This window comes from Zonotrichia leucophrys, unplaced genomic scaffold (genome assembly GCF_028769735.1).
Source record: "Zonotrichia leucophrys gambelii isolate GWCS_2022_RI unplaced genomic scaffold, RI_Zleu_2.0 Scaffold_75_219274, whole genome shotgun sequence".
Taxonomy (NCBI): Eukaryota; Metazoa; Chordata; class Aves; order Passeriformes; family Passerellidae; genus Zonotrichia; species Zonotrichia leucophrys.
Genome location: NW_026992280.1, coordinates 28,157 through 54,872, shown reverse-complemented (window position 1 = coordinate 54,872; position 26,716 = coordinate 28,157). Strand labels below are relative to the sequence as shown.

Here is a 26,716-nt window from a genome sequence, read left to right as displayed (position 1 = left end):
GGGATGGGACAAAGGTGACACACAGGTGACACAGGTGATGGGGGGTGACACAGGTGATACACAGATGGTACAGGGAGGTGACACACAGGTGACAGGGAGGTGACACAGGTGACAATGACATTACCTCGAAGGAATAGGTGGCCAGCTGTGTGTGACAGGGAGGTGACAGACAGACACACAGGTGACAGGGAGGTGACAGGGAGGTGACAGTGACAGGTGACACACAGGTGACATTACCTCGAAGGAGTAGGTGGCCAGCTGTGTGTGACAGACAGGTGACACACAGGTGACAATGACATTACCTCGAAGGAATAGGTGGGCAGCTGGGTGTGACAGACAGGTGACACAGAGGTGACAGACACCCAGGTGACAGACACACAGGTGACACACAGGTGACACACAGGTGACAGGGACAGTACCTCGAAGGAGTAGGTGGCCAGCTGGGTGTGACGGGAAGGTGACAGGGAGGTGACACAGAGGTGACAGACAGGTGACACACAGGTGACAATGACATTACCTCGAAGGAGTAGGTGGCCAGCTGTGTGTGACAGGGAGGTGACAGACAGACACACAGGTGACACACAGGTGACAATGACAAGGACAATGACAGTACCTCGAAGGAGTAGGTGGCCAGCTGGGTGTGACAGACAGGTGACAGGGAGGTGACAATGACAGGTGACACACAGGTGACAGTACCTCGAAGGAGTAGGTGGCCAGCTGGGTGTGACAGGGAGGTGACAGACAGGCACACAGGTGACACAGGTGACACACAGGTGACATGACAGTACACCTCGATAGGATAGGTGCCAGCTGTTGTACAGACAGTCGGACTACACAGTGACTGACACACAGGTGACAGTACCTCGAAGGAGTAGTGGCCAGCTGACGGTGTGACAGTGACAGGTGACACACAGGTGACAATGACAGTACCTCGAAGGAGTAGGTGGCCAGCTGTGTGTGACAGACAGGTGACACACAGGTGACAGTGACAGGTGACACACAGGTGACAGTGACAGTACCTCGAAGGAGTAGGTGGCCAGCTGTGTTACAGACAGGTGACAGACACACAGGTGACACACAGGTGACAGTACCTCGAAGGAGTAGGTGGCCAGCTGTGTCCCCGAGGCCGCCTCGCTGCCGTACACCTCGATCTCGTCCACCTCGTCCTGCGCCTGCGGCTTCCCCCCTGCACGGGGACAGGAGTGTCACCTGTGTCACCTGTGTCACCCACTGTCACCTGTGTCACCTGTGTCACCCACTGTCACCTGTGTCACCTGTGTCACCTACTGTCACCCACCCCTGTGTCACCCACGTCACCTGGGTGTCACCCAGGTCACCTGTGTCACCTACTGTCACCTGTGTCACCCATTGTAACCTACTGCCACCTATTGTCACCTGTGTCACCTACTGTCACCTGTGTCACCCATGTGTCACTACGTCCTGTGTCACCTTGTCACCCCTGCACGACGGTGTCACCTGTGCCCTGCACCTGTGTCACCTACTGTCACCTGTGTCACCCACGGTCACCCCTGTGTCACCCATTGTCACCCCCCTGCACAGGGACATGAGTGTCACCTACTGCCACCCATTGTCACCTGTGTCACCTACTGTCACCCCCCTGCACAGGGACATGTGTGTCACCCACTGTCACCCACTGTCACCTACTGCCACCTATTGTCACCTACTGCCACCTGTGTCACCCCCCTGCACAGGGACATGTGTGTCACCCACTGTCACCTACTGTCACCCACTGTCACCTGTGTCACCCCTGTGTCACCTACTGTCACCTGTGTCACCCATTGTCACCTACTGCCACCTATTGTCACCTACTGTCACCTATTGTCACCTGTGTCACCTACTGTCACCCATTGTCACCCATTGTCACCCCCTGACGGACAGCTGTTCACTGTGTCCCCCTGTCACCCCCGGGACGGACACATGGTCACTTTGTCCCACTGTCACCACTGTCACTGTCACCCCATGTCTTAGTCCCAGTGTGCCCAACGTCCCGAGTGTCCCATTGTCCCCAACATTCACTGTCCCCTCACCGTGCCCAGTACCCCAGTGCTCTGTCCCTATGTCCGCCAGCCCCTGTCCTCATCCCAGGTGTACCGTGAGTCCCATGTCCCAGGTCGCCCACTGTCCCAGTGTCACCAGTGTCCCCCGGTGTCCCCAGTGTCCCACTGTCGCCAGTGTCCCCAGGTGCTCCAGTGTCACCTCCACAGTGTCCCCAGGTGTCCCAGTGTCCCCACTGTCCCCAGCATGCCCCCCAGGTGTCCCACTGTCCCCAGGTGTCCCCAAGTGTCCCCGGGCCCAGCTGTTCCTCACAGGTTGTCCCCAGTGTCCAGGTCCAGGTGTCCCCAGGTGTCCCCAGAGTGTCCCCAGTGTCCCCAGGGTGTCCCAGGTGTCCCCATGTCCCCAGTGTTCCCCACAGGTGTCCCCAGTGTCCTCCAGTCCCAGTCCCCAGGTGTCCCCAGGGTGTATCCAGGTGTCCCCACTGTCCCCCAGGCACCCCCAGGTGTCCCCACTGTCCCCAGGTGTCCCCAAACCCCCCCAGGTGTCCCCACTGTCCCCATTACCCCCAGGTGTCCCCGTGTCCCCAGCTGTCCCCACTGTCCCCCAGGTGTCCCCAAGTGTCCCCAAAGTGTCCCCAGGTGTCCCCACTGTCCCCAGGTGTCCCCAAAGTGTCCCCAGGTGTCCCCACTGTCCCCAGGTGTCCCCAATGCCCCCCAGGTGTCCCCAAACCCCCCCAGGTGTCCCCAAAGTGTCCCCAGGTGTCCCCACCTGCCCACGGCCCCGATGGCTCCGAGCGTTTCTTCTTCACCGGGGGCTCCTCCTGGGGGGACAGGGACAGGTTTGGGGTGCCCAGGTGAGTTTTGGGGTCCCCAGGTGCATTCTGGGACCCCCAGGTGAATTTTGGGGATCCCCAGGTGGATTTTGGGGATCCCCAGGTGGATTTTGGGGTGCCCAGGTGGATTTTGGGGTTCCCAGGTGAATTTTGGGACCCCCAGGTGCATTCTGGGACCCCAGGTGCATTCTGGGACCCCAGGTGGATTTTGGGGATCCCCAGGTGCATTTTGGGGTGCCCAGGTGGATTTTTGGGGATCCCCAGGTGGATTTTGGGGTCCCAGGTGGATTTTGGGGATCCCCAGGTGGATTTTGGGGATCCTCAGGTGTGATTTGGGTCCCCACACCAATTTTGGGTCCTCCCAGGGACATTTTGGGGTGTCCAGGTGTGATTTGGAATCCCCAGGTGTGATTTGGGGGTCCCAATGTGTGTTTTGGGGATCTCAGGGTGCATTTCGGGGTGCCCATGTGAATTTCGGGGTGCCCAGGTGGATTTTGGGGTGCCCAGGTTCATTTTGGGGTTCCCAGGTGCATTTCGGGTTGCCCAGGGAGGATTTTGGGGTCCCCAGGTGGATTTTGGGAGGATTTCGGGGATCCCCAGGTTCATTTTGGGGTGCCCAGGTGCATTTCGGGGTCCCCAGGTGCATTTCAGGGTGCCCAGGTGGATTTTGGGGATCCCCAGGTGCATTTCAGGGTGCCCAGGTGGATTTTGGGGTGCCCAGGTGCCATTTTGGGTGCCCAGGTGGATTTCGGGGATCCCCAGGTGGATTTTGGGGTGCCCAGGTGGATTTTGGGGTGCCCAGGTGGATTTTGGGGATCCCCAGGTGCATTTTGGGGTGCCCAGGTGGATTTTGGGGTGCCCAGGTGGATTTTTGGGGATCCCCAGGTGGATTTTGGGGATCCCCAGGTGCATTTCAGGGTGCCCAGGTTCATTTAGGGTGCCCAGGGAGGATTTTGGGTGCCCAGGTGGATTTTGGGGTGCCCAGGTGGATTTTGGGGTGCCCAGGTGCCATTTTGGGCCCTCACCTGTCTGTCGGGCCCCTCCCTGCCCGGCCTGGCCGGCAGCTCTGGGATGGCGATTTTTGGGGATGCCAGGTGCATTTTAGGGTGCCCAGGTGGATTTTGGGGTCCCCAGGTGGATTTTGGGGTGCCCAGGTGCATTTCAGGGTGCCCAGGGAGGATTTTGAGGTGCCCAGGTGCCATTTTGGGCCCTCACCTGTCTGTCGGGCGCGTCCCGGCCGGGCCCCACGGGCGCCTCCTGCAGCTTCTCCGTGTACCTGAGCAGGAGGGAGTTCCCCAGGCGGGAGCCCAGGAACAGGTAACCGGGTTCCAGAGGCACCATCTGGGGACACAGGGGCACCTGAGTGTCACCTGAGTGTCACCCAGTGTCACCAGGTGTGCCCAGGAACAGATAGCCGGGCTCCAATGGCACCATCTGGGGACACACATGGCACACATGGCACCTGAGTGTCACCTGAGTGTCACCTGAGTGTCACCAGGTGTGCCCAGGTGTGCCCAGGTGTGCCCAGGTGTGCCCAGGAACAGATAGCCCGGTTCCAATGGCACCATCTGGGGACACACATGGCACCTGAGTGTCACCTGAGTGTCACCTGAGTGTCCCCCAGGGTCACCAGGTGTGCCCAGGTGTGCCCAGGAACAGATAACCCGGCTCCAATGGCACCATCTGGGGACAGACATGACACACATGGCACCTGAGTGTCACCCGAGTGTCACCTGAGTGTCACCAGGTGTGCCCAGGAACAGATAGCCGGGTTCAATGGCACCATCTGGGGACACACATGGCACACATGGCACCTGAGTGTCACTCATTGTCACTGAGTGTCACCTGAGTGTCACCTGAGTGTCACCAGGTGTGCCCAGGTGTGCCCAGGAACAGATAGCCGGGCTCCAATGGCACCATCTGGGGACACACATGGCACACATGGCACCTGAGTGTCACCAGGTGTGCCCAGGAACAGATAGCCGGGCTCCAGGGGCACCATCTGGGGACACACATGGCACACATGGCACCTGAGTGTCACCTGAGTGTCACCCAGTGTCACCAGGTGTGCCCAGGAACAGATAGCCGGGTTCCAATGGCACCATCTGGGGACACAGGGGCACCTGAGTGTCACCTGAGTGTCACCTGAGTGTCACCCAGTGTCACCAGGTGTGCCCAGGTGTGCCCAGGAACAGATAGCCGGGCTCCAATGGCACCATCTGGGGACACAGGTGTCACTTAGGGTCACCAGGTGTCACCCCAGGGTCACCAGGTGTCACCCAGTGTACCCAGGAACAGATAGCCGGGCTCCAATGGCACCATCTGGGGACACAGGTGTCACTCAGGGTCACCAGGTGTCACCTCAGAGTCACCTCAGCGTGACCAGGTGTGCCCCAGTGTCCTCAAAGTGCCCTCAGGTGTCCCCAGGTGTTCCTAGCTGTCGCCCAGGTGTCCCCAGTGCCTCCCAGGTGACCCCCACTGTCCCCCAGGTGTCCTCAGACTGTCCCCAAATGTCCCCGAGCATCCCCAGGTATCCCCAGGTGTCCCCAGTGTCCCCAGTGTCCCCAAATGTCCCCAGTGTCCCCAGTGCCCCTCAGATGTCCCAGACTGTCCCTAGGTGCCTCCTAGTGTCCCTAGACAGTTCCTCAGGTGTCCCCAGGGATGTCTCTCGTATCCTCCAGGTGTCCCCAGTGTCCCAGACTGTCCCCAGTGTCCCCAAGTATCCCAGGTGTCCCCACACTGTCCTCAAGTGTACCCAGCTGTCCCTAGACTGTTCCCCAGGTGTCCTCAAGGTGCCCCCAGGTGTCCCCAGTGTCCCCAGACTGTCCCCAGTGTCCCCAGACTGTCCCCAGTGTCCCCCAGACTGTCCCCAGTGTCCCCAGGTGTCCCCAGTGTCCCCAGGTATCCCCAGGTGTCCCCAGACTGTCCCCAGTGTCCCCAGTGTCCCCAGTGTCCCCAGACTGTCCCCAGACTGTCCCCAGTGTCCCCAGATGTCCCCAGTGTCCCCAGACTGTCCCCAGGTGTCCCCAGACTGTCCCCAGGTGTCCCCAGTGTCCCCAGACTGTCCCCAGTGTCCCAGACTGTCCCCAGGTGTCCCCAGGTGTCCCCAGACTGTCCCCAGTGTCCCCAGACTGTCCCCAGGTGTCCCCAGGTGTCCCCAGACTGTCCCCAGGTATCCCCAGTGTCCCCACTGTCCCCAGGTGCCCCCAGACTGTCCCCAGTGTCCCCAGTGTCCCAGACTGTCCCCAGTGTCCCCAGACTGTCCCCAGATGTCCCCAGGTGTCCCCAGACTGTCCCAGTGTCCCCAGGCTGTCCCCAGTGTCCCCAGGTGTCCCCAGGTGTCCCCAGTGTCTCCAGATGTCCCCAGACTGTCCCCAGTGTCCCCAGGTGTCCCCAGTGTCCCCACTGTCCCCAGACTGTCCCCAGTGTCCCCAGTGTCCCCAGACTGTCCCCAGTGTCCCCAGATGTCCCCAGTGTCCCAGACTGTCCCCAGTGTCCCCAGTGTCCCCAGACTGTCCCCAGGTGTCCCCAGTGTCCCCAGACTGTCCCCAGACTGTCCCCAGTGTCCCAGACTGTCCCCAGTGTCCCCAGACTGTCCCCAGACTGTCCCCAGTGTCCCAGACTGTCCCCAGGTGTCCCCACTGTCCCCAGACTGTCCCCAGGTGTCCCCAGTGTCCCCAGTGTCCCCAGGTGTCCCCAGATGTCCCCAGTGTCCCCAGACTGTCCCCAGTGTCCCCAGTGTCCCCAGATGTCCCCAGACTGTCCCCAGACTGTCCCAGTGTCCCAGTGTCCCCAGGTGTCCCCAGTGTCCCCAGTGTCCCCAGGTATCCCAGGTGTCCCCAGTGTCCCAGACTATCCCAGACTGTCCCCAGTGTCCCCAGACTGTCCCCAGTGTCCCCAGACTGTCCCCAGTGTCCCCAGGTGTCCCCAGTGTCCCCAGATGTCCCCAGTGTCCCAGATGTCCCCAGACTGTCCCCAGATGTCCCCAGGTGTCCCCAGTGTCCCCAGACTGTCCCCAGTGTCCCCAGGTATCCCCAGGTGTCCCCAGACTGTCCCCAGGTGTCCCCAGTGTCCCCAGACTGTCCCCAGACTGTCCCCAGACTGTCCCCAGTGTCCCCAGGTGCTCACACAGGTGGTCAGGACGGACGCGGCCGCTTTGTCGAAGTGGAAGGAGCGCACGGAGCGCATCCCGTCCGTGATCAGCGTCAGCACGTAGCTGGGACAGAGAGAGGGACACTCAGGGGGTGACAGACCCTTGGGGACACCCCTGAACCCCTGGGGACACCCCCGAACCCTGGGGACACCCCCAAACCCCTGGGGACACCCCCAGAAAAACCAGGACCCCCAGAGACCCCCAGGGACCCCCACAGGACAGAGCGCATCCCATCCGTGATCAGCGTCAGCTTGGAGCTGGGACAGAGAGAGGGACACTCAGGGGGTGACAAACCCTGGGGACACCCCTGAGTCCCTGGGGACACCCCGGAACCCTTGGGGACACCCCCAGAAAAACCAGGACCCCCAGGGACCCCCACAGTCCCACAGGACAGAGCGCATCCCGTCCGTGATCAGCATCAGCACAGAGCTGGGACACAGAGGGACACTCAGGGGGTGACAGACCCCTGGGGACACCCCCAACCCCTGGGGACACCCCCGAACCCCTGGGGACACCCCTGAACCCTTGGGGAACCCCCAGACCCAGGGGACACCCCCAAACCCCTGGGGACACCCCCAAATCCTTGGGGACACCCCCGAACCCCTGGGGACACCCCTGAGTCCCTGGGGACACCCCCAAACCCTGGGGACACCTCAAACCCTTGGGGACACCCCAGGACCCCTGGGGACACCCCCAAACCCTTGGGGACACCCCCAAACCCTGGGGACACCCCTGAGTCCCTGGGGACACCCCGAACCCCTGGGGACACCCCAAACCTTGGGGACACCCTCAACCCTTGGGGACACCCCAAACCCTTGGGGACACCCCAGACCCTTGGGGACACACCAAATCCTTGGGGACACCCCAAACCCTTGGGACACCCCCAGGACCCCCCAAAATCCCTGAAGACCCCCAAAAGTCACCCCAGAAACTCAGGGACCCCCAACTCTTGTCCCAGGGACAGAGCTCATCCTGTCCGTGATCAGCATCAGGACACGGCTGGGATGGCAAAGGGACACTCAGGGGGGTGACAAACCCTTGGGGACACCCCTAAACCCTTGGGGACACCCCTGAACCCTTGGGGACACCCCCAGACCCCTGGGGACACCCCAAACCCTTGGGGACACCCCTGAACCCTTGGGGACATCCCTGAGTCCCTGGGGACACCCCCAAACCCTGGGGACACCCCCAGAAAAACCAGGACCCCCAGAGACCCCCACAGGACAGAGCGCATCCCGTCCGTGATCAGCGTCAGCACAGAGCTGGGACAGAGAGAGGGACACTCAGGGGGTGACAGACCCCTGGGGACACCCCCAAACCCTTGGGGACACCCCAAACCCTTGGGGACACCCCCAAACCCTTGGGGACACCCCAAACCCTGGGGACACCCCCCGAACCCTTGGGGACACCCCAAATCCTTGGGGACACCCCCAGACCCCTGGGGACACCCCAAATCCTTGGGAACACCCCAAATCCTTGGGGACACGCCCGAACCCTTGGGGACACCCCCAGGACCCCCCAAAATCCCTGAAGACCCCAGAAGTCACCCCAGAAACTCGGGGACCCCCAACTCTTGTCCCAGGGACAGAGCTCATCCCGTCCGTGATCAGCGTCAGGACACGGCTGGGATGGCAAAGGGACACTCAGGGGGGTGACAAACCCTTGGGGACACCCCCAAACCCTTGGGGACACCCCTGAACCCTTGGGGACACCTCAAACCCTTGGGGACACCCCCAGAAAAACCAGGACCCCCAGGACCCCCAGAGACCCCCACAGGACAGAGCCCATCCCATCTGTGATCAGCGTCAGCACGGAGCTGGGACAGAGAGAGGGACACTCAGGGGGTGACAGACCCTGGGGACACCCCTGAACCCCTGGGGACACCCCCAGGACCCCCCAAAATCCCTGGAGACCCCCAAAAGTCACCCCAGAAACTCAGGGACCCCCAACTCTTGTCCCAGGGACAGAGCTCATCCCGTCCGTGATCAGCATCAGGACACGGCTGGGATGGCAAAGGGACACTCAGGGGGGTGACAGACCCCTGGGGACACCCCCGAACCCCTGGGGACACCCCCAGACCCCTGGGGACACCCCCAAACCCTTGGGGACACCCCCAGAAAAACCAGGACCCCCAGAGACCCCCACAGGACAGAGCGCATCCCATCCGTGATCAGCGTCAGCACAGAGCTGGGACACAGAGGGACACTCAGGGGGGTGACAAACCCCTGGGGACACCCCCGAACCCTTGGGGACACCCCCAGGACCCCCCAAAATCCCTGAAGACCCCCAAAAGTCACCCCAGAAACTCGGGGACCCCCAACTCTTGTCCCAGGGACAGAGCTCATCCCGTCCGTGATCAGCATCAGGACACGGCTGGGATGGCAAAGGGACACTCAGGGGGGTGACAAACCCTTGGGGACACCCCCAAACCCTTGGGGACACCCCTGAACCCTTGGGGACACCCTGAACCCTTGGGGACACCCCCAAACCCCTGGGGACACCCCCAAACCCCTGGGGACACCCCCGAACCCTTGGGGACACCCCCAGGACCCCCCAAAATCCCTGAAGACCCCCAAAAGTCCCCCCAGAAACCCCCAGGGGTGTCCCAGGGCAGGAGGGGACAGAGCTCACCCTGTCCCTGAGCAGCGTCAGGACATGGCTGGGACAGGGGGTGGCACTTTGGGGGGGGACATGGGGACACCCCAGACCCTTGGGGACACCCCAGACCCTTGGGGACAGCTCCTAATCCTTGGGGACACCCCCAACCCTTGGGAACACCCCCAGACCCCTGGGGACACCCCGAACCCCTGGGGACACCCCCAAACCCCTGGGGACACCCCCGAACCCCTGGGGACACCCCCAGACCCTTGGGGACACCCCCAACCCCTGGGGACACCCCCAGACCCCTGGGGACACCCCCAGACCCTTGGGGACACCCCCAAACCCTTGGGGACACCCCCAAACCCCTGGGGACACCCCCAAACCCTTGGGGACACCCCAAACCCCTGGGGACACCCCCAGACCCTTGGGGACACCCCCAACCCTTGGGGACACCCCAAACCCCTGGAGACACCCCCAAACCCTGGGGACACCCCCAGGACCCCCCAAAATCCCTGAAGACCCCCAAAAGTCACCCCAGAAACTCGGGGACCCCCAACTCTTGTCCCAGGGACAGAGCTCATCCCGTCCGTGATCAGCGTCAGGACACGGCTGGGATGGCAAAGGGACACTCAGGGGGGTGACAAACCCTTGGGGACACCCCCGAACCCTTGGGGACACCCCCAAACCCTTGGGGACACCCCCAAACCCCTGGGGACACCCCCAAACCCTTGGGGACACCCCCGAACCCTTGGGGACACCCCCAAACCCTTGGGGACACCCCCAGAAAAACCAGGACCCCCAGAGACCCCCACAGGACAGAGCGCATCCCATCCGTGATCAGCGTCAGCACAGAGCTGGGACACAGAGGGACACTCAGGGGGTGACAGACCCCTGGGGACACCCCCAAACCCTTGGGGACACCCCCGAACCCTTGGGGACACCCCCAGGACCCCCCAAAATCCCTGAAGACCCCCAAAAGTCACCCCAGAAACTCGGGGACCCCCAACTCTTGTCCCAGGGACAGAGCTCATCCCGTCCGTGATCAGCGTCAGCACAGAGCTGGGACATAGAGGGACACTCAGGGGGTGACAGACCCCTGGGGACACCCCCGAACCCTTGGGGACACCCCCAAACCCTTGGGGACACCCCCAAACCCCTGGGGACCCCCCCAAACCCCTGGGGACACCCCCAAACCCCTGGGGACACCCCCAAACCCCTGGGGACACCTCAAACCCCTGGGGACACCCCCAAACCCTTGGGGACACCCCCAAACCCTTGGGGACACCCCCAAACCCTGGGGACACCCCCAGACCCTTGGGGACACCCCCAGACCCTCGGGGACACCCCCAGGGCCCCCCAGACTCACATCTCCCCCCCCTTGAGCGAGATGACCATCTTGTCATAGGAGATGAAGGTGGCCTGGGCACAGTCCAGAGTCATCCTCACGCCCTCCTGGACCCCTGGGGACGGGACAGGGACAGCGACAGCGATGGGGACAGTGGGGATGGGGACAGGGACAGTGGGGATGGGACAGGGGACAGTGGGATGGGGACAGTGGGGAAAGGGACAGTGGGGACAGTGGGGATGGGGACAGGGGACAGTGGGGACAGGACAGTGGGGACAGTGGGGATGGGGACAGGGGACAGTGGGGACAGGGACAGTGGGACAGGGACAGTGGGGACAGGGACAGTGGGGATGGGGACAGTGGGGATGGGGACAGGGACAGTGATGGGGACAGGGATGGGGACAGGGGACAGTGATGGGGACAGGGACAGTGGGGATGGGGACAGCGACGGGACAGGGACAGGGATGGGGACAGGGACAGTGGGGACAGTGATGGGGACAGGGATGGGGACAGTGGGGACAGGGACAGTAGGGATGGGGACAGGGATGGGACAGGGACAGTGGGGATGGGGACAGTGGGGACAGGGACAGTGATGGGGACAGGGACAGTGGGGATGGGGACAGTGGGGAAAGGGACAGTGGGGAGTGGGACAGTGGGGACAGTGGGGATGGGGACAGGGACAGTGGGGATGGGACAGGGACAGTGGGGATGGGGACAGGGGACAGTGGGGACAGGGACAGGGATGGGGACAGTGGGGACAGTGGGGATGGGGACAGTGGGGACAGGGACAGTGGGGACAGTGGGGATGGGACAGGGACAGTGGGGATGGGGACAGCTGGGAGAGGAACAGTGGGGACAGGGGCAGGGGACAGGGATGGGGACAGTCACAGTGGGGACAGGGATGGGACAGGGACAGTGGGGATGGGGACAGTGGGAACAGGGGACAGGGACAGGGATGGGGACAGAAACGGGGACAGTCACAGCTGGGGACAGTGACAAGGATGGGATAGGGACAGTGGGGACGGGGACAGGGACAGGACAGGGATGGCGACAGCGATGGGGACAGGGACAGTGGGGATGGGGACAGGGATGGGACATGGACAGGACAGGGATGGGGACAGGGATGAGACAGAGATGGGGACAGGGACAATGGGGACAGGGACAGGGATGGGACATGGACAGGACAGGGATGGGGACAGGGATGAGACAGAGATGGGGACAGGGACAATGGGGACAGGGACAGGACATGGAGAGGACAGGGATGAGACAGAGATGGGGACAGGGACAATGGGGACAGTCACAACTGAGGACAGGGACAGGGATGGGGACATTCACAGCGGGGACGGGGACAGGAATGGGACAGGGAACAGTGACAGGTGACAGGGATAGTGACAGGGGTTGAGACAGAGATGGGGACAGGGACAATGGGGACAGTCACAACTGAGGACAGGGACAGGGATGGGGACAGGGACAGGGATGGGGACAGGCACAGGGGGACAGGGATGGGGACATTCACAGCGGGGACGGGGACAGGAATGGGACAGGGGACAGTGACAGGTGACAGGAACGGGGACAGGGACAGGGAACAGTGACAGGGATGGGGACATGACAGGTGACAGTGACAGTGACAGGGACAGTGCCACTCACGGAGCGGGAACACGGTGGTGCCGCAGGTGAGGCTGTTCAGGACCATGCCATACAGGGACAGGAATGGAACAGTGACAGGGGACAGTGACAGGGGACAGTGACAGTGACAGGGACAGGGACAGTGTCACTCACGGAGCGGGAACACGGTGGTGCCGCAGGTGAGGCTGTTCAGTGCCACCCCGTACGGGGACAGGAATGGGACAGGGACAGTGACAGTGACGGTGACAGGGGACAGTGTCACTCACGGAGCGGGAACACGGTGGTGCCGCAGGTGAGGCTGTTCAGGACCATGCCATACGGGGACAGGAATGGGAGAGGGACAGTGACAGGGGACAGTGACAGGGATGAGGACATGACAGGTGACAGGGACAGGGACAGTGACAGGGGACAGTGACAGTGTCACTCACGGAGCGGGAACACGGTGGTGCCGCAGGTGAGGCTGTTCAGTGCCACCCCATACGGGGGCACGCTCTGGTTCAGGTACAGCAGCGAGTTCACAGCGAAGATCACAACACCCCCTGGGACACGGGGACAATGTCAGTGTCATTGTCACTGTCACCACGCCCCCTGGGACACGGGGACAGTGTCAGTGTCATTGTCATTGTCACCGTCACAACGCCCCCTGGGACACGGGGACAGTGTCAGTGTCATTGTCACTGTCACCACGCCCCCTGGGACACGGGGACAATGTCAGTGTCACCGTCACCACGCCCCCTGGGACACGGGGACAGTGTCAGTGTCATTGTCACTGTCACCACGCCCCCTGGGACACGGGGACATGGGGACATGGGGACAGTGTCAGTGTCATTGTCACCGTCACAACGCCCCCTGGGACACAGGGACATGGGGACAGTGTCAGTGTCATTGTCACCACTGTCACCCTAACCACACCCACTGGGACACGGGGACATTGGGGACAGTGTCAGTGTCATTGTCATTGTCACCGTCACCACACCCCCTGGGACACAGGGACAATGTCAGTGTCAGTGTCAGAACATTGTCACCACGCCCCCTGGGACACGGGGACATGGGGACAGTGTCATTGTCATTGTCACTGTCACCACGCCCCCTGGGACACGGGGACAGTGTCAGTGTCAGTGTCAGAACATTGTCACCACGCCCCCTGGGACACGGGGACATGGGGACAGTGTCAGTGTCATTGTCACCGTCACCACTGTCACCCTCACCACACCCCCTGGGACATGGAGACAGGGTCATTGTCATTGTCACCATCACCACACCCCCCGGGACATGGGGACAGCATCAGTGTCATTGTCACCATCACCCCCTGGGATATGGGGACAGTGTCAGCGTCACTGTCATTGTCACCCTCACCACACCCCCTGGGACATGGGGACAGTGTCATTGTCATTGTCATTGTCACCGTCACCCCCTGGGACATGGGGACAGTGTCAGTGTCATTGTCACCATCACAACACCCCCAGGGACATGGGGACAGTGTCAGTGTCATTGTCATTGTCACCCTCACAACACCCCCTGGGACATGAGGACATGGGGACACTGTCAGTGTCACCACACCATCACCATTGTCACCCTCATCACACCATCACCACATGGGGACAACGGGAACACAGGGGACATTGTCAATGTCATTGCCACAATCATCACCACACTGTCTGTGACACCGGGGACAGGAACAGTGTCAGTGTCACCACACCCACTGTGACATCAGGAACAGGAACAGTGTCATCGTCACCACATGCCCTGGAACATGGTGATACTGTCTCTGTCACTGTCATCATCATCCCCATGACGCTTGGGACACAGGGACTGTGTCACTGTCACTGTGTCACTGTCACTGTCACTGTGTCACTGTCACTGTGTCACTGTCACTGTGTCACTGTCACTGTGTCACTGTGTCACTGTCACTGTGTCACTGTCACTGTGTCACTGTCACTGTCACTGTGTCACTGTCACTGTGTCACTGTCACTGTCACTGTCACTGTGTCACTGTCCCTGTCACTGTGTCACTGTGTCACTGTCACTGTCACTGTGTCACTGTCACTGTGTCACTGTCACTGTCACTGTGTCACTGTCACTGTGTCACTGTCACTGTGTCACTGTCACTGTGTCACTGTCACTGTCACTGTGTCACCGTCACTGTGTCACTGTCACTGTGTCACTGTCACCGTCACTGTGTCACTGTCACTGTGTCACTGTCACTGTGTCACTGTCACTGTGTCACTGTGTCACTGTCAGTGTCACTGTGTCACTGTGTCACTGTCACTGTGTCACTGTCACTGTGTCACTGTCACTGTGTCACTGTCACTGTCACTATCACTGTCACTGTGTCACTGTCACTGTGTCACTGTCACTGTCACTGTGTCACTGTCACTGTGTCACTGTCACTGTCACTGTGTCACTGTGTCACTGTCACTGTCACTGTCACTGTCACTGTCACTGTGTCACTGTCACTGTGTCACTGTCACTGTGTCACTGTCACTGTGTCACTGTGTCACTGTCACTGTGTCACTGTGTCACTGTGTCACTGTGTCCCCGTCACTGACCGATGGGTTTGGGCACGGGCAGGGCCTGGGTGCAGTCGAAGGGCAGCGAGCTCAGGGACCAGATCACCGGGTGCACGCGCTGCAGGATGTTCAGCGAGATGGCCACGATGCTGCACGTGTCCTGTCGCACTGCCACCCGCCTGTGGGGACAGCTCTGTCACCTGGGGGTGACAGACACACCCTGACCCCACCCGTGTCCTGTCGCACTGCCACCCGCCTGTGGGGACAGCCCTGTCACCTCTGTGTCATTTGAGCGCCACCTGGGGTGTCACAGTGTCCTGTCGCACTGCCACCCGCCTGTGGGGACAGCACTGTCACCTGAGTGTCACCTGAGTGTCACCTGAGTGTCACCTGAGTGTCACCTGGGGGTGACAGACACACCCTGACCCCACCTGACCCCACCCGTGTCCTGTCGCACTGCCACCCGCCTGTGGGGACAGCTCTGTCACCTGGGGGGTCACAGTGTCCTGCCACACTGCCACCCGCCTGTGGGGACAGCTGAGTGTCACCTGAGTGTCACCTGGGGGTCACAGTGTCCTGTCGGACTGCCACCCGCCTGTGGGGACACCCCAATGTCACCTGAGTGTCACCTGGGGTGTCACAGTGTCCTGTCGGACTGCCACCCGCCTGTGGGGACAGCTGAGTGTCACCTGAGTGTCACCTGGGGGTCACAGTGTCCTGTCGCACTGCCACCCGCCTGTGGGGACAGCACTGTCACCTGAGTGTCACCTGGGTGTCACAGTGTCCTGTCGCACTGCCACCCGCCTGTGGGGACAGCACTGTCACCTGAGTGTCACCTGAGTGTCACCTGGGGGTGACAGACACCCCCTGACCCCACCCGTGTCCTGCTGCACTGCCACCCGCCTGTGGGGACAGCTGTGTCATTTGGGGTGTCACCTGGGGGGTCACAGTGTCCTAAGGCACTGCCACCCTCCTGTGGGGACACCCCAATGTCACCTGAGTGTCACCTGGGGGGTCACAGTGTCCTGTCGCACTGCCACCCGCCTGTGGGGACAGCTCTGTGTCACCTGAGTGTCACCTGGGGGTGACAAACACACCCTGACCCCACCTGACCCCACCCGTGTCCTGCCGCACTGCCACCCGCCTGTGGGGACAGCTGAGTGTCACCTGGGGGTGTCACAGTGTCCTGTCGGACTGCCACCCGCCTGTGGGGACAGCTGTGTCACTTGGGGTGTCACCTGGGGTGTCACAGTGTCCTGTCGCACTGCCACCCGCCTGTGGGGACAGCACTGTCACCTGAGTGTCACCTGGGGTGTCACAGTGTCCTGTCGCACTGCCACCCGCCTGTGGGGACAGCTGGGTGTCACCTGAGTGTCACCTGAGTGTCACCTGGGGGTGTCACAGTGTCCTGTCGCACTGCCACCCGCCTGTGGGGACAGCTGTGTCACTTGGGGTGTCACCTGGGGTGTCACAGTGTCCTGTCGCACTGCCACCCGCCTGTGGGGACAGCACTGTCACCTGGGGGGTCACAGTGTCCTGCCGCACTGCCACCCTCCTGTGGGGACACCTGAGTGTCACCTGAGTGTCACCTGGGGGTCACAGTGTCCTGTGGCACTGCCACCCGCCTGTGAGGACACCTGAGTGTCACCTGAGTGTCACCTGGGGTGTCACAGTGTCCTGTCGCACTGCCACCCGCCTGTGGGGACAGCACTGTCACCTGAGTGTCACCTGGGGGTGACAAACACACCCTGACACCCCCTGACCCCACCCGTGTCCTGTCGCACTGCCACCCTCCTGTGGGGACAGCTCTGTCACCTCTGTGTCACCTTTGTGTCACCTGAGTGTCACTGGGAGGTCACAGTGTCCTGTCGCACTGCCACCCGCCTGTGGGGACAGCACTGTCACCTCTGTGTCACCTGAGTGTCACCCGAGTGTCACCTCTGTGTCACCTGGGGGTGACAGACACACCCTGACCCCACCTGACCCCACCCGTGTCCTGTCGCACTGCCACCCTCCTGTGGGGACAGCTCTGTCACCTCTGTGTCACCTTTGTGTCACCTGAGTGTCACCTGGGAGGTCACAGTGTCCTGTCGCACTGCCACCCGCCTGTGGGGACAGCACTGTCACCTCTGTGTCACCTGAGTGTCACCTGAGTGTCACCTGAGTGTCACCTCTGTGTCACCTGGGAGTGTCACAGTGTCCTGTCGCACTGCCACCCTCCTGTGGGGACACCTGAGTGTCACCTCTGTGTCACCTGAGTGTCACCTGGGGGGTCACAGTGTCCTGCCGCACTGCCAACCTCCTGTGGGGACAGCTCTGTCACCTGAGTGTCACCTGGGGGGTCACCTGAGTGTCACCTCTGTGTCACCTGAGTGTCACAGTGTCCTGCCGCACTGCCACCCACCTGTAGGGACACCCCAATGTCACCTGAGTGTCACCTGGGGTGTCACAGTGTCCTGCCGCAGTGCCACCCGCCTGTGGGGACACCTCTGTCACCTCTGTGTCACCTGGGTGTCACCTGGGTGTCACCTCTGTGTCACCTGGGGGGGTCACAGTGTCCTGTGGCACTGCCACCCGCCTGTGGGGACACCTGAGTGTCACCTGAGTGTCACCTGAGTGTCACCTGGGGGGTCACAGTGTCCTGCCGCACTGCCACCCTCTGTGGGGACAGCCCTGTCACCTGAGTGTCACCTGAGTGTCACCTGAGTGTCACCTGGGGGGTCACAGTGTCCTGTGGCACTGCCAACCGCCTGTGGGGACACCCCAATGTCACCTGAGTGTCACCTGAGTGTCACCTGAGTGTCACCAATGTGCCCCCAATTTCCCCAAACTGCCCCAAATTCCCCCCAAACTGCCCCAAATTCACCCCAAACTGCCCCAAATCCCCAAACTGCCCCAAAACCGGGCCAGCTCTGGTTGGGCTCCCATGGATCAGCAGGGTGGGATTGGGGGGTCCATGGGGAATTGATGGGGCTGGAACCCCCAAAAATCCCTGAAACTCCCCCAAACCCCCCTGAAACACCCCAAAACTGCCCCAAAACCCCTGAAACGCCCCAAAAAAACCACAAAAAACCCTCAAATCTCCTCCAAACACCCCAAAATCCCCCTGGGACCCCCAGACTGACCCGGGCCAGGTCTGGTTGGGCTCACAGTAACCATGCATTGGGATTTGGGATTTGGGGTGAAATTTGGAGTTTCTGGGATTTGGGGTAGGGTTCGGGATTTTTGGGCTTTGGGGTGCCAGGATTTGGGGTGGAATTTGGGGGTTTGGGATTGGGTTGGGATTTGGGGTTTCTGGGGTTTGGGGATTTGGGATTTGGGATTTCGGGAATTTGGGATTTTGGGATCAGGGTGGGGTTTGGGGATTTGGGATTTGGGGTTTCTGGGATTTGGGGTTTGGGATTTGGGGGTTTCTGGAATTCAGAGTTTCTGGGATTTGGGGTGGAGTTTGGGGTTTTTGGGATTGGTGGTTCTGGAATTTTGGGATTTGGGATTGGGATTTTCTGGGATTTGGGGTTTCTGGAATTTGGGAATTTGGGATTTTCTGGGATTTGGGGTTTTTGGGATTTGGGCACCCCCAGACTGACCCGGGCCAGGTCTGGTTGGGCTCGAAGAGGATCAGCAGCGTGGGCTCATGGTGGCCATGCAGGAACTGCATGGGCTGGGACCCCCCAAACGCCCCCAAAACACCCCAAAACACCCTAAAATCCCCCCAAAACCCCTCAAATTCCCCCAAAACTGCTCCAAATTCCCCCCAAACCCCCAGACTGACCCGGGCCAGGTCTGGTTGGGCTCACAGAGGATCAGCAGGGTGGGTTCATGGTGGCCATGCAGGAACTGCATGGGCTGGGACCCCCAAAACACCCCCAAACCACCCCAAAACTGCCCCAAATCCCCCCAAAACTGCTCTGAGCCCCCCAAAACTGCTCTGAGCCCCCCAAAAATCCCAGACTGACCCGGGCCAGGTCTGGTTGGGCTCACAGAGGATCAGCAGGGTGGGCTCACAGTAACCATGTAAGAACTGCATGGGCTGGGACCCCCAAAACCCCCCCAAACCACCCCAAAACTGCCCCAAATCCCCCAAAATCCCCCCTAAAATCCCCCTGGGAGCCCCAGAACTGACCCGGGCCAGGTCTGGTTGGGCTCGAAGAGGATCAGCAGCGTGGGCTCATGGTGGCCATGCAGGAACTGCATGGGCTGGGACCCCTGAAATCCCCCCAAACCACCCCAAAACCCCTCAAATTTCCTCCAAACACCCCAAAATTCCCCCCAAACCCCCAGACTGACCCGGGCCAGGTCTGGTTGGGCTCACAGAGGATCAGCAGGGTGGGCTCATGGTAACCATGCAGGAACTGCATGGGCTGGGACCCCTCCAGAGACCCCAAAATCCCCCAAAACACCCTAAAACCCCCTCAAATTCCCCCAAAACTGCCCCAAATTCCCTCCAAACCCCCAGACTGACCCGGGCCAGGTCTGGTTGGGCTCACAGAGGATCAGCAGGGTGGGCTCACAGTAACCATGCAGGAACTGCATGGGCTGGGACCCCCAAAACCCCCCCAAAATTCCCTCAAATGCCCCCAAAACCCCCTCAAATCCCCCCAAAATACCCCAAAGTCGCCCAAAATCTCCCTGGGACCCCAGAACTGACCCGGGCCAGGTCTGGTTGGGCTCACAGAGGATCAGCAGGGTGGGCTCGTAGCAGCCATGTAAGAACTGCATGGGCTGGGACCCCCAAAACCCCCTCCAAAACCCCTAAAACCACCCCAAAATCCCCTGAAATCCCCCCAAAACCACTCAAAATCCCCCTGGGAGCCCCAGACTGACCCGGGCCAGGTCTGGTTGGGCTCACAGAGGATCAGCAGCGTGGGCTCACAGTGGCCATGCAGGAACTGCCTGCGCTGGGACCCCTGAAATCCCCCCAAACCACCCCAAAACCCCCTCAAATCCCCCCAAAACCCCCCCAAATCCCCCCAAAACCCCCTCAAATTCCCTCCAAACGCCCAGACTGACCCGGGCCAGGTCTGGTTGGGCTCGAAGAGGATCAGCAGCGTGGGCTCATAGTAACCATGCAGGAACTGCATGTCGATGATGTTGAGCAGTTTCTCGTCCAGCTCGCGCACGTCGATGATGTAGCTGGGCAGGAAGCTCGACTTCTGCCTGCGGGGTTTTTGGGGGTTCAGGGGGGGCTTGTCTGGGTTTGGGGGTGCCCCGGGGGGGTCCGGGGGGTCCTCACCCCTCGCCCACCGGGCCCTCGTGCTCGTCGGCCAGCGAGTCCCTGCGGAAGGGCAGCACCACCAGGCGCGTGCCGTAGATCAGCATGACGGCGCAGCGCCCGTCGGGGTCCACGCGCACGCGCGGCGGGTGCACGTTCTGCACGAAGCCATCCTGGAAAAATGGGAATTTAGGAACCTCAAAATGGGATTTGGGAACCCCAAAATCCATCCCAGAGCTTTGGGTGTATGTTCTGTATAAAGTCCATCCCAAAAAAATGGGGATTTCAGGGGTTCCAGGACCCCAAAATCCATCCCAGAGCTCTGTGTGCACGTTCTGCACGAAGCCATCCTGGAAAATACGGGATTTGGGAACCCCAAATGGGATTTGGGAACCCCAAAATCCATCCCAGAGCTCCCTGTGCACGTTCTGCACGAAGCCGTCCTGGAAAATACAGGGATTTGGGATAAATCTGGAACCCCAAACGGGATTTGGGAACCCCAAATGGGAATTTGGGAACCCCAAAATCCATCCCAGAGTTCTCTGTGCACGTTCTGCACGAAGCCGTCCTGGAAAATACAGGGATTTGGGAACCCCAAAATGGGATTTGGGAACCCCAAAATGGGATTTGGGAACCCCAAAATGGGATTTGGGAACCCCAAACGGGATTTGGGAACCCCAAAATCCATCCCAGAGCTCCCTGTGCACGTTCTGCACGAAGCCGTCCTGGAAAATACGGGGATTTGGGAACCCCAAAAGGGATTTGGGAACCCCAAAATCCATCCCAGAGCTCCCTGTGCACGTTCTGCACGAAGCTGTCCTGGAAAAATGGGGATTTGGGGTGAACCTGGGACCCCAAATGGGATTTGGGAACCCCAAAATGGGATTTGAGAACCCCAAATGGGATTTGGGAACCCCAAAATCCATCCCAGAGCTCCGTGTGCACGTTCTGCACGAAGCCGTCCTGGAAAATACAGGATTTAGGGGGGCTCTGGAATCCAGGGGAACCCCAAAATCCACCCCAGAGTGACCCCACATCCACACATGGGATGTGAGCACGTTCTGCACGAAGCCATCCTGCAAAAAATGGGATTTAGGGGGGCTCTGGAACCCCAAAGTCCATCCCAGAGCTCCCTGTGCACGTTCTGCACGAAGCCATCCTGGAAAATACAGGGATTTAGGGGGGCTCTGGGATCCAGGGGAACCCCAAAATCCATCCCAGAGCTCTGGGTGCACGCTCTGCACGAAGCCGTCCTGGAAAATACAGGGATTTAGGGGGGCTCTGGGATCCAAGGGAACCCCAAAATCCATCCCAGAGCTCCCTGTGCACGTTCTGCACGAAGCCATCCTGAAAAAATGGGAATTTGGGAGCCCCAAAATGGGATTTGGGAACCTCAAATGGGATTTGGGAACCCCAAAATCCACCCCAGAGCTCCCTGTGAATGTTCTGTATAAAGTCATCCTGAAAAAATGGGAATTTGGGAAAAATCTGGAACCCCAAATCCATTCCAGAGCTCCCTGTGCATGTTCTGCACGAAGCCGTCCTGGAAAAAATGGGAATTTGGGGTGAATCTGGGACCCCAAAATTCATCCCAGACCCTCATGCTGCACAAAGCCATCCTGGAAAATACAGGGATTTGGGAACCCCCAATGGGAATTTGGGAACCCCAAATGGGATTTGGGAACCCCAAAATCCATCCCAGAGCTCTGTGTGCACGTTCTGCACGAAGCCATCCTGGAAAAATGGGAATTTGGGATAAATCTGGGACCCCAAAATCCATCCCAGACCCTCATTCTGCACGAAGCCATCCTGGAAAAATGGGATTTAGGGGGGCTCTGGAACCCCAAAATCCATCCCAGAGCTCTGGGTGAATGTTCTGTATAAAGTCATCCCAAAAAAATGGGGATTTCAGGGGTTCCAGGACCCCAAAATCCATCCCAGAGCTCTGGGTGCACGTTCTGCACGAAGCCATCCTGGAACAAATGGGAATTTGGGATAAATCTGGAACCCCAAATGGGATTTGGGAACCCCAAAATCCATCCCAGAGCCCTGTGTGCACGTTCTGCACGAAGCCGTCCTGGAAAAACGGGGATTTGGGGTGAATCTGGGATCCAAGGGAACCCCAAAATCCATCCCAGAGCTCCCTGTGCACGTTCTGCACGAAGCCGTCCTGGAAAAAATGGGGGATTTGGGGTGAATCTGGAACCCCAAATCCATCCCAGAGCTCCGTGTGCACGTTCTGCACGAAGCCGTCCTGGAAAAATGGGGATTTGGGATAAATCTGGAACCCCAAACGGGATTTGGGAACCCCAAAATGGGGATTTGGGAACCCCAAATGGGGTTTGGGAACCCCAAAATCCATCCCAGAGTTCTGGGTGAATGTTCTGTATAAAGCCATCCTGAAAAATGGGGATTTGGGATAAATCTGGAACCCCAAAATCCATCCCAGACCCTCATTCTGCACGAAGTCATCCTGAAAAAATGGGATTTGGGAACGCCAAATAGGGTTTGGGAACCCCAAAATGGGATTTGGGAACCCCAAAATCCATCCCAGAGTTCTCTGTGCACGTTCTGCACGAAGCCATCCTGGAAAAATGGGAATTTGGGGTGAATCTGGAACCCCAAAAACCATCCCAAAGATCCCTGTGCACCTTCTGCACAAAGCCATCCTGGAAAAATGGGAATTTGGGAACCCCAAAATCCATCCCAGAGCTCTGGGTGAATGTTCTGTATAAAGTCATCCTGGAAAAATGGGAATTTGGGGTGAATCTGGAACCCCAAAATCCATCCCAGAGCTCCCTGTGCACGTTCTGCACGAAGCCATCCTGGAAAAATGGGAATTTGGGAACCCCAAATGGGATTTGGGAACCCCAAAATCCATCCCAGAGCTCTGGGTGAATGTTCTGCACGAAGCCATCCTGAAAAAATGGGAATTTGGGGTGAATCTGGAACCCCAAAATCCATCCCAGACACGTGTGTGCACAAAGCCATCCTGCAAAAATGGGGATTTGGGAACCCCAGATGGGATTTAGGAACCCCAAAAGGGATTTGGGAACCCCCAAATCCATCCCAGAGCTCCGTGTGAATGTTCTGTATAAAGTCATCCCAAAAAATTGGGAATTTGGGAAAAATCTGGAACCCCAAATCCATCCCAGAGTTCTGTGTGAACAACACCATCCTAAAAAAATGGGGATTTGGGAACCCCAAATGGCATTTAGGAAACCCCCAAAAGGGATTTGGGAACCCCAAACGGGATTTGGGAACCCCAAACGGGATTTGGGAGCCCCAAAATGGATTTGGGAACCCCAAACGGGATTTGGGAGCCCCAAAATGGGATTTGGGAGCCCCAAAATGGGATTTGGGAGCCCCAAAAGGGATTTGGGAGCCCCAAAATGGGATTTGGGAACCCCAAAATGGGAATTTGGGAACCCCAAAATGGGATTTGGGAACCCCAAAATGGGATTTGGGAACCCCAAAATGGGATTTGGGAGCCCCAAAAGGGATTTGGGAACCCCAAAATGGGATTTGGGAACCCCAAAATGGGATTTGGGAGCCCCAAAATGGGATTTGGGAACCCCAAAATGGGATTTGGGAACCCCAAAATGGGATTTGGGACCCCCAAAAGGGATTTGGGAACCCCAAAATGGGATTTGGGAACCCCAAAATGGGATTTGGGAACCCCAAAAGGGATTTGGGAACCCCAAAATGGGATTTGGGAACCCCAAAAGGGATTTGGGAACCCCAAAAGGGATTTGGGAGCCCCAAAATGGGATTTGGGAACCCCAAAAAGGGAATTTGGGAACCCCAAAAGGGAATTTGGGAACCCCAAAAGGGATTTGGGAACCCCAAAAGGGAATTTGGGAGCCCCAAAATGGATTTGGGAACCCCAAAATGGGGATTTGGGAACCCCAAAAGGGATTTGGGAACCCCAAAATGGGATTTGGGAACCCCAAAAGGGATTTGGGAACCCCAAAAGGGATTTGGGAGCCCCAAAATGGGATTTGGGAACCCCAAAAGGGATTTGGGAACCCCAAAATGGGATTTGGGAACCCCAAAAGGGAATTTGGGAGCCCCAATCGGATTTGGGAACCCCAAAATGGGATTTGGGAGCCCCAAAATGGGATTTGGGAACCCCAAAATGGGAATTTGGGAACCCCAAAATGGGATTTGGGAACCCCAAAAGGGGATTTGGGAACCCCAAAAGGGAATTTGGGAGCCCCAATCGGATTTGGGAACCCCAAAATGGGATTTGGGAATCCCAAAATGGGATTTGGGAGCCCCAAAATGGGATTTGGGAACCCCAAAATGGGATTTGGGAACCCCAAAATCCATTTTTGGGGAAAATTCAGGGATTTGGGGTTCTGGGATAACCCTGGGATTTAGGGAACCCCAAAATCCATTTTGGGGAAAAATCAGGAATTTTGGGGCTAAAATGTGGGGGTTTGGGGTAACTTTTGGGGTAAATTCAGGGATTTTTGGGGTAAATGTGGGGATTTGGGGTAAAAGTTGGGAATTTTAGGGTAAATTTGGGGGTTTTGGGGTCTCAGCTCACCCTGAGCTCTGAGGGAACCCCAAAATCGATTTTTGGGGTGAAATTGGGGGTTTTGGGGTGAATGTGGGGTGTTGGGGTAAGATGTGGGGGTTTGGGGTATAAAATTGGGAATTTTGGGGTGAAATTTGGGGGTTTTGGGGTCACCAGCCACCTGAACTCTGAGGGAACCCAAAATAATTTTTGGGGTAAATTTGGGGTTTTTGGGGTGAATTTGGGGTGAATTTGGGGTTTTTTTGGGCTTGCAGCTCACCCTGAGCTCTGAGAGAACCCCAAATCCTTTTTGGGGTGAATTTGGGGTAATTTTTGGGGTGAATTTGGGGTAAATTTGGGGTTTTTGGGTCCCAGCTCACCCTGAGCTCTGAGAGAACCCCAACATCCCTTTTTGGGGTGAATGTGGGTATTTTTGGGGTGAATTTGGGGTAAAATTTGGGGTTTTTGGGGTCCCAGCTCACCCTGAGCTCTGAGGGAACCCCAAAATCCATTTTTGGGGTGAATTTGGGGTGAATTTGGGGTAATTTTTGGGGTTTTTGTGCCCCCAGCTCACCCTGAGCTCTGAGGGAACCCCAAAATCGATTTTTGGGGTGAAATTTGGGGGTTTTGGGGTTTTTGTGCCCCCAGCTCACCCTGAGCTCTGAGGGAACCCCAACATCCCTTTTTGGGGTGAATTTTGGGGTAATTTTTGGGGTTTTTGTGCCCCAGCTCACCCTGAGCTCTGAGGGAACCCCAACATCCCTTTTTGGGGTGAATTTGGGGTTTTTGGGGTGAATTTGGGGTAATTTTTGGGGTTTTTGTGCCCCCAGCTCACCCTGAGCTCTGAGGGAACCCCAACATCGCTTTTTGGGGTGAATTTGGGGTAATTTTTGGGGTTTTTGTGCCCCCAGCTCACCCTGAGCTCTGAGGGAACCCCAACATCCCTTTTTGGGGTGAATTTGGGGTTTTTTGGGGTAATTTTTGGGGTTTTTGTGCCCCAGCTCACCCTGAGCTCCGGCTCCTCGAAGTAGTGCAGGGACAGAGTCTTGAGGTCGTGGGTGCCGGGGTCGTACTCCACCACCGAGAGCTGTGGGGAACCCAAAAACCAGTTAGGGAACCCCAAAATCATCAATGGCACCCCAAAATCCCATTAGGGAACCCCGAAATCATCAATGGCACCCCAAAATGGGGTCGTACTCCACCACCGAGAGCTGTGGGGACCCCAAAAACCGGTTAGGGAACCCCAAAATCATCAATGGAACCCCAAAATCATCAATGGCACCCCAAAATCATCAATGGCACCCCAAAATCATCAATGGCACCCCGAAATCATCAATGGCACCCCGAAATGGGGTCGTACTCCACCACCGAGAGCTGCGGGGACCCCAAAAACCGGTTAGGGCACCCCAAAATCGGGTTAGGGAACCCCAAAATCATCAATGGCACCCCAAAATCATCCCAGGCACCCCAAAATGGGGTCGTACTCCACCACCGAGAGCTGAGGGAACCCCAAAATCATCAATGGCACCCCAAAATCTCATTAGGGAACCCCGAAATCATCAATGGCACCCCAAAATCATCAATGGCATCCCGAAATCATCAATGGCACCCCAAAATCATCAATGGAACCCCGAAATCATCAATGGCACCCCAAAAACAGGTCAGGGAACCCCAAAATCATCAATGGCACCCCGAAATCATCAATGGCACCCCAAAATCATCAATGGCACCCCGAAATCCCATTGGGGAACCCCAAAATCATCAATGGCACCCCAAAATGGGGTCGTACTCCACCACCGAGAGCTGTGGGGACCCCAAAAATGGGTTAGGGAACCCCAAAAACGGGTTAGGGAACCCCAAAAACGGGATAGGGAACCCCAAAATCATCAATGGCACCCC

General features: G+C 58.7%; 1 protein-coding gene across 1 annotated transcript in view; it reads right to left on the bottom strand.

The window, feature by feature from the left end:
• Positions 1 to 26,716, bottom strand: part of LOC135460651 (cleavage and polyadenylation specificity factor subunit 1-like) — a 117,083-nt gene that overhangs the window by 73,770 nt on the left and 16,597 nt on the right. Inside the window, 10 exon segments of the mRNA XM_064737557.1 lie at positions 1,092 to 1,186; positions 2,785 to 2,836; positions 4,064 to 4,189; positions 6,977 to 7,064; positions 10,969 to 11,062; positions 13,002 to 13,112; positions 15,123 to 15,262; positions 20,094 to 20,240; positions 20,317 to 20,468; positions 25,824 to 25,904. Coding sequence (XP_064593627.1) covers positions 1,092 to 1,186; positions 2,785 to 2,836; positions 4,064 to 4,189; positions 6,977 to 7,064; positions 10,969 to 11,062; positions 13,002 to 13,112; positions 15,123 to 15,262; positions 20,094 to 20,240; positions 20,317 to 20,468; positions 25,824 to 25,904 — 1,086 coding nt within the window.